Raw genomic sequence first — 12,150 nt, 5'->3', positions numbered from 1 at the left:
GACCCTGCACTCAAGCCAGATGAGCCTGCACTCAAGGTAGCCACCTCGGGGTTCCAAACCTGGGCCCTCTGCGTCCCAGTCCAACATTCTATCCACTGCACCACCACCTGATCTGGCAGCAGGCAAAGTTTTAAAAGGTTTTGTAGTAACAAAGTCTAGCTATGTAAAGGAAAATATACATGTAACAAGGATAAACACATAAATTTTAGCAATAAAAATAAAATTTTCATTGAAAGAATCAACTGTAAATTATAGAACTAAAAATTCAATATATTAATATATCCTACAAATATGTTCTCTGGCCACAGAATTTAATGAAATTAAATTAGAATTTGATAACAATAAATCCCCACTATTTTAAAATTAAACACTTCTAAATAATACAAGGGTTAAAGGGAAATCACAAGTGATTTTAGAAAATATTCTGAACTCAATGAAGTTGTAAAAACATAATACATCAGAAATTACTGGATGCACCTATGCCAGTGTTTAGAGGAAATTTTATATGTTTAAATACTTGTATTAGAAAGAAAAAAGCCTTGACCAGGTAGCTCAGTTGGTTAGAGCATCGTCCTGAAATGCTAAGGTTGTGGGTTTAATCCCTAGTCAGGGCACATACAAGAAAAAAACAGTGTATGCATAAAGAAGTGGAACAACAAATCAATGTTTCCCTCTCTCTGCTTTTCTCTCTTTCTAAAATCAATCAATAAATAAAAAAGAAAAAAGAAAGATCTAGAATTGATGACCTAAGGTTCAACCCTGAGAAACCAAGAAGCGTGAGTAGCAAGAAGCAAGCAGCAAGAAGGAAATGATAAAAATTAAACTGGAAATAAATGAAATAGAAAACAGATAAACAATAAAAAATTTAACAAAAGTCACTTTTTTAAAAAAGATCAAGAAAATTGATAAATTTCTAGCTAGAATGACCACAAAATAGTACAGGTATAAAACACAAACTACCAATAACAGAAATGAGAGGGCATATCATTATACCTCCTATAAGCATTAAAAAGAAAATAAGGAAATATTATAAACAACTTTACGCCAATAAATTAAATGAAATCAACAAAGTCTTTAGAAAATACAACTAACCAAAACTGGTACAAGATGGTAAAAAAAATCTGATATGCACAGCCATATAAACTCCAGATGCTAAGCCCTCCAATTTATCCTTGTGCCACTGCTTGACTTGTCTTCCTTAAAGATCTAGTCTATACTCTTAGGCCTACATTTCAAAACCTTCAAGAGTTTCTGTCTATTAGCATAAGCCTTGCCTAGTTTTAATACTAATCTCCTATCACCCTCTAGCACATTTCTAAAGTCTAATCCTGCTACCATCCCTCATATGTTAACCTACTGCATCTCATACCTTCTTCCATATATCACAACCATCAATGTCATCCCATTCATGGCCAAATCTCACCTATTCTTAAAGGTCCATCAGAGTCTCATCTCCAAGAAGCTTTACAGGCTATTCCCAGCCCTTATGGTCTCCTTTCTAGGAATTTCAAACATCATTAACACTAAACACTATCTTACAGGGAGGCCACTGTTGTCCTATGTATCAGTCTTATTTTTCCAACTAAATTATATGCTCTTTGAGGGCAAGGCTTTTATTTTTAACTTCTCTATCCCTTAAAGCAACTATTTTAACATTCAGCACATGATTCAATAAATGACTGACTGATGCAACAAATACTTGTTCCACTGAATAAATATATAATGCCCAGAGCTTATTCCTATGGTTCTTACAAACTCTCACTCTCATTCTGATCTCAATACCATCGTCAGTCATCTCCAGAGATCTTCCAGACTTTTTCTAATGACCATATTCATGAAAATAGTTACAGAATAAGCAGAGGTGGGAAGAGGGAGGAGGGGTGCTAAAGTTATACAGAGACAAGATGCCTTGGTTTTGTAGGTCATATTAAAAAGAGGCAGATTTTTACATTCTGCTGCTACTAATATCCGATAAGCACACACTAATACCACTGAGGTCACTTTTTCCTTGTCCTCTCCCAAATCTGAGTCCCTGTGGACACAGAGCAGACCATGGGGCTCCAGGCACAGGGATGAGTTCAGCTTGTACTTCCAAAAACATCTCTTCTTTACTTTCATTATGAACCCACATCTGGGTACAGAGACAAGATAATATCTTCTAAGAAGTAGCCAGTTACCAATACTTATTGTCTCTTACGATATATATTTTCACCCAAATTTATAAGTTAAATGTAACCAAGTACTATCAAAATAATGACTGCAAATCTATCTTATTTCAATAGATCTTTTAAAAAATAAGTTTGCATTTATATTAAACCATCAATATCATTTCCTGTGGGGTTAACATCACCAAGTAAAGAAACCCCTTTGAACAAAAACTGACTCACATTCTCTTTCATTCATGACTGCCTAGCAGCTTCTCTTTCATTTAAACAAAACATAGCTTTATATCCTCATTTCATTCCCCTTCTCTCTAATTAGATAAATCTGGTCACCCTTCTCTCTAGACAGATTAAAAGGTTGGGGTGTTTTGTTTTTCCAGTATTTCAGAGTTCTAATCCTTAGAGCATTGTGATGACAGGAAGGATCAGATGAAGTAGAGCAGGCAGGCGCCAAGGAAATATATGAAGGAAATATACAACACACACCATGAGGAAATTCTTTTGCATATAAACACACAGATTTCTGTAAAAGGTAGGAGGCTACTCCAGCTATTTCCAGCCCATGGAACTGACCCTGGATCTTGCAAGCAACTCTGTCCTTACCCAGATTAGAGGACGCTCGTCCTTTTGCAGCCCGGTCCTTGAGGTCCTCAGCAATGCCCAGCTGTTGCTCATGGTACTGTTTGGCCCTCTCCAAATCCTGCATGCACCTGGCAGCATGGCCCAGGCCAGCGTAGGCCCGCATCTCAATGGCCTTCTCCATCAACTCCTGCGCCAGCTCCAACACATAGTTGTGGTAGGACATGGCCTTGTCAAAGTTCCTCCTGTAGTGATAGGCACTGCCCAGGTTGCTGTAAGCCCGGGCCTCTTCTCGCTTATTGCCTAGGTCTTTGGCTATCTTCAGATGCTGCTCATGACACTGCACAGCATTCTCAAAGTCTCCCATGGCAATATACACAGCTCCCATGTTGCCGAGTTCTCGGGCTTCAGAAAGCTCATCTTTGGATTGCTTGGCGAGAAGAACACACTGTTTGTGACTGGCTAGTGCATTCGGGTAGTCTCCAATGGCTGTGTACACATGGCCCAGACTGCTCAGGGCTGATGAAGCTGCCTGCAGAAAAAGGATAAGGCAGAGAAATGAAAGCACATCAGAAAACGGCTTTGGTTGTTTCTGCAGATAATATGTTACAGAGATTGCCTGTAGCCATTCAATCCAATTCCTAGTTTCTATCAGTGGTTCACAGACCAATGCAGAACTGAAAAAGAGCCCATCCAAACAGTAAGTTCCTAATAAAAAACAATGGTAATTTAATCAGCAACTTTCAATAGCTAATCTCACAGAAACAGGTTATATCCCATTATAACCTCTATCTTAAAGACATATTGACATTTCTAATATTATGATATTATAGCTATGTTAATGGCTATTACCATCTGTAATCTAAGAAAATGTTAAAGAAAACCAAAATTAATTACAGCATAGCACAGGAAATTCACAGGCAAAATCTATGCTTGGTTCTTTACATTCCTGGGAATTTATCTAGCCTTGTCTTCTTTCAAAGCAAATGGACACATTAATGGTAAGAGATCCATTTAGAATGATAATCAACAATTTTGTGACTCAGGACCCACTGGGGGGGTCCTCTTCTCTTATCTTTGTTCCTTCAATGTGACTTCATCAGTGCTGGTTCTTGTGGAGGGCTTACGTTTAGATAAGGCCCAAAGGAAAACAATGGGTGAGTTATAAACTTGACCTCTGAATGGGGTGGTCCCCATTGGACCTCGCCACCCCTTTTCAGGCCCACACTGGCTCTTCCAGCTTTTTCTTGCCTAGATGCTATTCTGACCCCAGCGTTGGCACAGAAAGATGCTATCTTCCTTATCCCCTCACACTGCTTGCCACTCATGCATTTCTTGTCTAAAGAAAAGCACACAAGCTCTTTTTGTGTTAACAGTTTTAATGAAAATAATATCAGTACAGTGAACCAAATGGAAACAACAAAAATAATAAAGATTTTATACAGATTCTAGAATCTTACCAAGTGCATATAATCTTAGATTATTTATTTTATTTATTTATTTGTTTATTTATTTATTTACAGAGACAGAGAGTCAGAGAGAGGGATAGACAGGGACAGACAGACAGGAACAGAGAGAGATGAGAAGCATCAATCATTAGTTTTTCATTGAGCGTTGCAACACCTTAGTTGCTCATTGATTGCTTTCTCATATGTGCCTTGACCGCGGGCCTTCAGCAGACTGAGTAACCCTTTGCTGGAGCCAGCAACCTTGGGTTCAAGCTGGTGGGCTTTTTGCTCAAACCAGATGAGCCGGCGCTCAAGCTGGCGACCTCGGGGTCTCGAACCTGGGTCCTCTGCATCCCAGTCCAACTCTCTATCCACTGTGCCACCGCCTGGTCAGGCTAATCTTAGATTCTTGTTTTTAGTTTCTAACTCTTTTGCAGAGACATAAAGGGGGAGTTACACTGGGCTTTTTCTGCCACTCCCTTCATTCTTTAAGCTAGAGGCTTCCTTCATTATGTACCTAGAGCCACGTATCCCCCTTTCTTTATATTGCTCTCTCTTCCTAACATGCACATGTAATCCTGGCAGAACAAAGGCTGCCCTCTGTCACAAGTAGGAAAGTAATCTTCAAAAGGGCCCCCAGACTTGGCAATAACAACAAGGGATGCTGTCCCACCTGGAGGAAGAGTATATTTCTTTATTAGATGCGTTCAGAAAACTTTCCTTAATATTATATAGAGGAATGATTTGCTACCCTATTTCTTTGCCTATGAAATAGTTCTTGCCCAAAATCACTGAGGCCCTGATCATGTTTAAGATGCTTACAATTGTGTGTTTGCAAAGGGTTTCCTATCATTTTGAGTTGCTTTTATCATTTCACAGATGTTCCAACAAAAGATTTAGAAAAAGAGAGAAAATAAATAGTTACAAATTTACTTTTTTTTTAAGTGGTATAGAGTAGAAACAAGTCCATGAAAGCCATAATACTGTAGCAGTGTGTTCTGGCAGAAGCAGCAATGATGCTCACTAAAAAGCATGCCACTTGGACGCATACTGGCCTTAGGTTCCCACTCTGGAAGCCTCTTTGGGACCAGAGGTTAGGACTTCACATCAGCACACTGTACATGGGCCTTCTGCCACTGACAACTCCTATCCCCTGCCTAACAGTGTCCTCTTCCTCCTTTGCTGCAAGCCTAGGGACTCAGCCTCTTTCTTCCACTTCTCTAATTGGCCCTCCTCACCTCACTCTCTGGGTTCTTTTCCACCTAAGCCTGGTGAGGGAGCAGGACACAGTCTGCAAACCCTCACAACCTCAAATCTTTGTTGCCCTCAAAGTAAAGCACGTGGCTCCGTGACTATGGAGCTGGTATAACTTAGAATCAGAAATGCTTGGTTCAAAACTGCACTGCGCTTGACTAGCTCTGGGACCTTTAGAAACTTCACTTCTTTGAGCCTCAGTCTTCTAGACAGACATTTCCAGGCCCAAGCCATAAACCAGGACCTGAGTATTTTCAAACTCAGCCATGAGTCTCTGTCAAATGTGCAAACCATAAATATTTCACGTGATAATTTCAAACAGTAGATCTGGTTGAAGGCAGTGAGGCCTTGAATACCGCAGAAGATGGATTTATAAGGCCTGAGGCAGGCACAACACCCCAGGCATCACTGTTCCTAGGAACTTCTGGTTTGTGGCAACTCCAAACGACAATGCCGGGATCTTCTGCTTCTGGGACCTTCTGCTTCTGGGTCTTCATTTCTCTAAATGCCAGGGAGACACAGGAGCTCATTTGCTGAAGCTCTCTAAACATAAGGAAAGGGAGTATTGGGGCATTTCCCTCTCTGGGATGTGGGGGAGAGAGGGAAGGACTATTGCATTAGCTCTCCCCAGGCACCCCTCAGTTACCAGGCAGTACTGCCAGGCTGGGGACACCTCATGGAAACAAACATCTCTAGAAAGGATTATATAATTTATAAAGCACACATCATAGCCTTTGAAATTTGAGAGGCAGCTTCATGTTGTATAAGAACGGAACACACAGGCACAGACAACAGTATGGTGATTACCAGAGGGAAAGGAGTGGGGGAGTAGAAGACGATACAGAGGGGATAAATGTGATGGATGGAGACTTAACTTGTGTTTTATGTCCAAGTGGCTTGCTCTTTGGTGAGCATCATTGCTGCTTCTGCCAGATCACATAATACAATATACAGATGATGTATTATAGAATTGCACACCTGAAAACTATATAATTTTATTAACCAATTGTTGCAGTAATATAAGGTTATAGTAATTAAATATATAGAAAATACGGAAGATATATAAAAGTAATTAAGATATAATATTAAAAGCAATTAAGGAAATTAAATAAAGTTATGCCATCTGGATAGGAATTAATATAGTGTATACAGATATGATAAACAGACTCTGCCTTTTGCACAGGGCTCAGTTAGTGTGTGTGTGAAGTTACATATAGATAAGAAGTGGCTTGATGTCATAACTCTGGGTTGACATAGACAGGAGGCTTCCCTAGGAACATAGTGGCTTGATGTAACATTTCAGTAGATTAACATAAAAAGGGCTCCCTGCAAGGAACTCCCAAAAAGGTGGTTTGAGGTGATAATCCTGTAGATTGACACCTGTTAGAAGGCCTTGGCCAGAAAAGGTACTAAAGCTGAGGGGCCCCCCTGCAGCAGTAGTCATCCAGACTCCAACCTGAATGTGGACTGTCTCCACTCCATTCTGATCAAAGACAGCTAAGAGGAGCACGCCAGTGGGGCCCCCTTAAGCTGTACCTAGGCACACCAAAAGGATTTGTGAGTAATAAACTGCCTGTGTGATTTTGCAACTAACTTGTGTGTGCGTCGTGTGTTTCCTCCCGTGGCAGTTGGTCTTGGCAGTGATAAGTAGAATCCTCATAGCTGCCTCAAGAGTAGTCTCGAAGAGGCTGCCAGCCCTGCTGATAAGTAGGAGTGTCCTACTGTGTGAGGAAGTCGAATTGGGGACGCCTGATCGATGTAGAGCTTGGGCTCTACTGGGACACCAATGTCACCCCAATAAAGTCAATTAAAAAATAAGGCCCTGGCCGGCTGGCTCAGTGGTAGAGCGTCGGCCTGGTGTGCAGAAGTCCTGGGTTCGATTCCCAGCCAGGGCACACAGGAGAAGCGCCCATCTGCTTCTCTACCCCTCCCCCTCTCCTTCCTCTCTGTCTCTCTCTTCCCCTCCCGCAGCCAAGGCTCCATTGGAGCAAAGATGGCCCGGGCGCTGGGGATGGCTCCTTGGCCTCTGCCCCAGGCGCTAGAGTGGCTCTGGTGGCGACAGAGTGACGCCCTGGAGGGGCAGAGCATCGCCCCCTGGTGGGCATGCCGGGTGGATCCCGGTAGGGCGCATGCGGGAGTCTGTCTGACTGTCTCTCCCTGTTTCTAGCTTCAGAAAAATACAAAAAAAAATAAATAAATAAAAATAAATAAATAAACAAAACATTTAAAAAAAAGAATGGAGCAGGATTTAGAGTCAGAGACCCTGGCTGCAGAACCCTGATTAGTCATTTCACTTTTGCATTTCTTACTGTTGTTGTAGTAATATAATGTTATAGTAATTAAATATATAAAAATGTAAAAACCAAAAATATGGAAGATATATAAAATTAATTAAAATAATATTAAAATAATTATTAAAATTAAAGTTATGCCATTTGGATAGGAATTAATATAGTGGGTGCAGATGTGATAAACAGACTGACTTTCGAGCAAGGCCCACCCAGTTAGTGTATGTGTGAAATCATACATAGATAAGAAGTGGCTTGATGTCATAACTTTGTAAATTAATGTAAATAAGAACATCTTAAAAAGTATTAATAGTTTGATGTAAACATTTCAGTAGATTAACATAAAAGGGGTTCCCTGCAAGGAACTCCCAAAACGGTGGTTTGAGGTGATAATACTGTAGATTGACACCTGTTAGAAGGCGTTGGCCAGAAAAGGTACTAAAGCTGAGGGGCCCCCTGCCCAGACTCCAAAGTGAACGTGAACTGTCTCCACGCCGCTTTGAGCTCTGACCAAAGACAGCCAAAAGGAGCACGCCAACAGGGCCCCCTTAAGCTGTACTCAGGCACGCCAAAAGGATTTGTGAGTAATAAACTGCCTGTGTGATTACTGCAACTAATTCTGTGTCGGTCTCATGTCTTTCTTCTGGTGGCAGTTAGTGTCGGCACTTATCAATAGCATCCTCATAGCCGCCTCAAGAGTAGTCTCGAAGAGGCTGCCAGCCCTGCTGATAAGTAGGAGTGTCCCATTGGACGGGGAAGTCAAATCAGGGACGCCTGATCGACGTAGAGCTTGGGCTCTACTGGGACAACTGTATAACTGTATATGTGAACTGTGCTGATAATGACAGAGTGCACACTTCCCAGGGCGAGGATGGAATCAGATGACTCAGTGCATGTAAGTGTCCTGAGTAAGCTGCAAAGTTCTCTGTGGATGCATCGCTAAGGTGTGGAAGGATGTTTTCACGCCTGCAAGCTGGCTGACCTGAGCTCTGTTGCCCAGCAGAAGCTAGTAATGGCAACTGAAAACATCAGTCATTATGACCAAACATCTATATTCCTATCAGTTGCCACAGGAAATAAAGTCCAATGTTTTATAGCCCCTGGGCAAATAACAGGTGATGATATTTATCAGCTAAGTGAATTACAAATTAATCACTTGTCTTTGTTCCTGTTCCTGTAGAATAAGCTTAGATCTGGAACGTGGTTTCAGGCTGTTAAGGAGAATCTGAAGACCCATATCTATGGGGAATCACAGGCCCCACCTCAAGCAGATGCTGCATTTGCCACTAAAGTTCATACTGCCTTTGTCTATTAATCTCTTTGAGATTTTTATGCCAGAATAGCAGCAGCTGCTTCCCACAGTGGAAACATTTTGAAACATCTGTATTTGAATACTAAAATGCACACAAACAGTTATGCTAACAAACTATGGGATTGAAACAAGACAATACTTTTCTCTTTACAAGATATAAATTAATCATGTTCTTGCCAAAGCATGATTCCCAGCTGCGGACTTAGCACACAGTATCATCACCCCTTGCTCTGTGACCCAAAGATTTATAAAAGAGCTACATTGGACAAGTCAGTTTCACAGAACATGGAGCTAAAGAAAAAAATTGCTCATTTTTTTTTCAAACCACCTTTAAGGGATTTTAGTTTATGACATAAAATAGAAGCACTTAAACTATCCAAATTATAACCACACTGATGACACAATCATTAAACATTATTTTGAAGACTGAAACATGTTTTCCTTTATATCTAGCATGTTTCGCCCCTTATTGTATTTCATAAGGGTTATATTTTGTGGAAGGATTAAATGCACATATAGGAAATACTTGATATGACTGATGATTGACTATTGCATGTAGTTTTAAAAGGGGGGAAATGTACTTGCAGTTAGTACCAGAAACATGGTTTTTCCACTTGACTGCCCAAATTTACCTGCACCTTGTAGTATTCCCTGCCAATTCAGTGCCCACAAATGCAAGGTCCTGGGTTAACAACCTATAGCCCAAGAGGCAGAAGGATATAGAATAATAGGGACAGATTCTGGAATCAGACATGAATAAGCTGAAATGACAAACTATGTGATTCTGCACAAATTTTGCAACATCTCCAAGCCTCAGTTTCCTTATCTGTAAAATGGGAATATTAATATCTCACAGGGCCTTGATAAATACTAAAAAAGATAGTATTTGAAAAAGCTGGTTCAGTTCTTGGCACATAGAAGATGCTCAAAAATTTTAGATTTTAGTTTCTCTTCCTACCCAACTGAGATAACTGTCACTTGACTATTCATTTCAAAGATGTGGGAGAAAATGACCAGGAAACAGAACATGAAGAGTTATCATCTTCATATGCCGAATCATATTACTCATATTACCTTCTGCAAATGTAGGTATAAGAAAATTCACACTTTACCCAAGGGCATTCTAAAATCATTGGCATACCCCAGGGGTCGGGAACCTATGGCTCGTGAGCCAGATGTGGCTCTTTTGATGGCTGCATCTGGCTCGCAGACAAATCTTTAATAAAAAAAAAATAATAACGTTAAAAATATAAAACATTCTCATGTATTACAATCCACTCATTTCCTACCGCTCATGTTCATGGTTGCTGGAGCCAATCACAGCTGTCCTCCGGGACAACACCAAATTTTTATTGGATAATGCGTAACATACACGGGTCGTTGTATGGCTCTCACGGAATTACATTTTAAAATATGTGGCGTTCACGGCTCTCTCAGCCAAAAAGGTTCCCGACCCCTGGTATACCCAATGGGTGATATTGGTAAAAGCACTTCACTTTAAAGTGGTCAAAGCTTACAGACATTGGAGAGTTATGGGTCTGTTAATTCGTTGGTTCATTTGTTTATTCATTCATATATTCAAGAAAATTCTCTAGACTCACGCAAACATAGTCTACTAATTTTTGACAAAGGAGCAAAGGTAATTCAATGAAGAAAGAATAGTCACTTCAACAAATTGTGCTAAAGCAACTAACATCTATATGCAAAAAAAGTGAATCTGGACACAACTTTACACCTTTCACACAGATTGACCTGAACTAAATCATAGACCTAAATGTAAAATGCACTACTATACAACTCCTAGAAGATAATATGAGAGAACATATATTCAGACCTGGGGTTTAATCATGAGTTTTTAAATATAATACAAAGTTGGACATAATTTAAATTAAAAAGGTCACTGTTAAGAGAATGAAAAGACAAGCTACAGGCTAAGAGAAAATATTTGCAAAACACAAACCTAACAAAGGACTGATATACAAAATATACCCAAAACACCTTTGAAATTCAACAATACAAAAACAACATGGTTTTAAAATGGGCAAAAAGATGAACAGGCAACTCACCAAAGAAAATATACAATGGCTGCCGGGGTCCAGCCCCGGGGGGGATCCAGGGGTCCCACAGGAAGAGACGGCGTCGGCGAAATCGAGTGAGAGAGCCGAATTCTTTTCTTTCTCTTTATTCTCTAGTTAGCATTTACTGCCAGGCATCTCCGCTCAATGCTAGTATAGCTCCCTTTTTATACACACACACTGAGTTACAATTACATGGTGTTAATCATTGCTTCTGTTTCACTATGTTTACATGTTTCTGGATAACAGTTAATTTATATCTATAAATTACAAACCAGGTAGCAAATCATTCAAAATACAAAATAACTTGAATAGTGATAACAACATCGGTAAAAGCTTTTAAGGTATTAGTACTAATAGTTAACTAACTTTACTGCTGTTGTGAGTTAAGGGGCAGAGAGAGATTAGCAGACGAGATTATTAAGGACTAACAATGGACAACCGTTTGCTCAGATAAATGGCTTTGAGTTTAAGCAGTGTCCTACTTTTTTTTTTTTTTTTTTTCACAAGATTCTAAAAGGCTTGCCTATAAAGAAATTGACAGAACATTAAGAATAGCTTTCACCCAAAGATATACAGAGTGCACTTGCAAGATAGCCTAGTAGCAACATAAGACATTAATTGTTATTACTTCTATGGATTTCCCTACATTTCTCTCATTATTAAAGAATTTTGGAAAGTATGTAAATTTTATGAGAACATCTCATTGAGAAAGCCTAGCAATTGCCTTTAGTCAAAAGACAATTCTCTTAGTAAAACACTCTTTTCTTGCTGACTGCGCTTTCATCCTAGGCCACACAATGGGCCATTCTATTATACCTTACCTAAGATACTATTGTCTAGTCAAATATTACTTATTTATTATATTTAAACACTAGTTAAGTTCTACCTCTATTCTTCTCAGAGTGTATCACTATCTGCAGATCAAATAAGCAAGAAGAAAGGAATGTTTCTTTACTCTATTACATGAAAAGGCTAGGAGGAAAAATGTTGAATTAAGTGAAGGCCGAGAGGTGCTCTGTGTACAGCCAC

At 39.9% G+C, this 12,150-nt stretch overlaps 1 protein-coding gene across 1 annotated transcript in view; it reads right to left on the bottom strand.

The window, feature by feature from the left end:
* The window catches only part of TTC28 (tetratricopeptide repeat domain 28), a 654,105-nt gene that overhangs the window by 178,767 nt on the left and 463,188 nt on the right, over positions 1–12,150 (bottom strand). Inside the window, exon 6 of the mRNA XM_066370598.1 lies at positions 2,766–3,273. Coding sequence (XP_066226695.1) covers positions 2,766–3,273 — 508 coding nt within the window. The remainder of the gene's footprint in view (positions 1–2,765; positions 3,274–12,150) is intronic.

This window comes from Saccopteryx leptura, chromosome 2 (assembly GCF_036850995.1).
Source record: "Saccopteryx leptura isolate mSacLep1 chromosome 2, mSacLep1_pri_phased_curated, whole genome shotgun sequence".
Lineage (NCBI taxonomy): Eukaryota > Metazoa > Chordata > Mammalia > Chiroptera > Emballonuridae > Saccopteryx > Saccopteryx leptura.
This window is presented reverse-complemented; position numbering and strand designations above follow the sequence as displayed.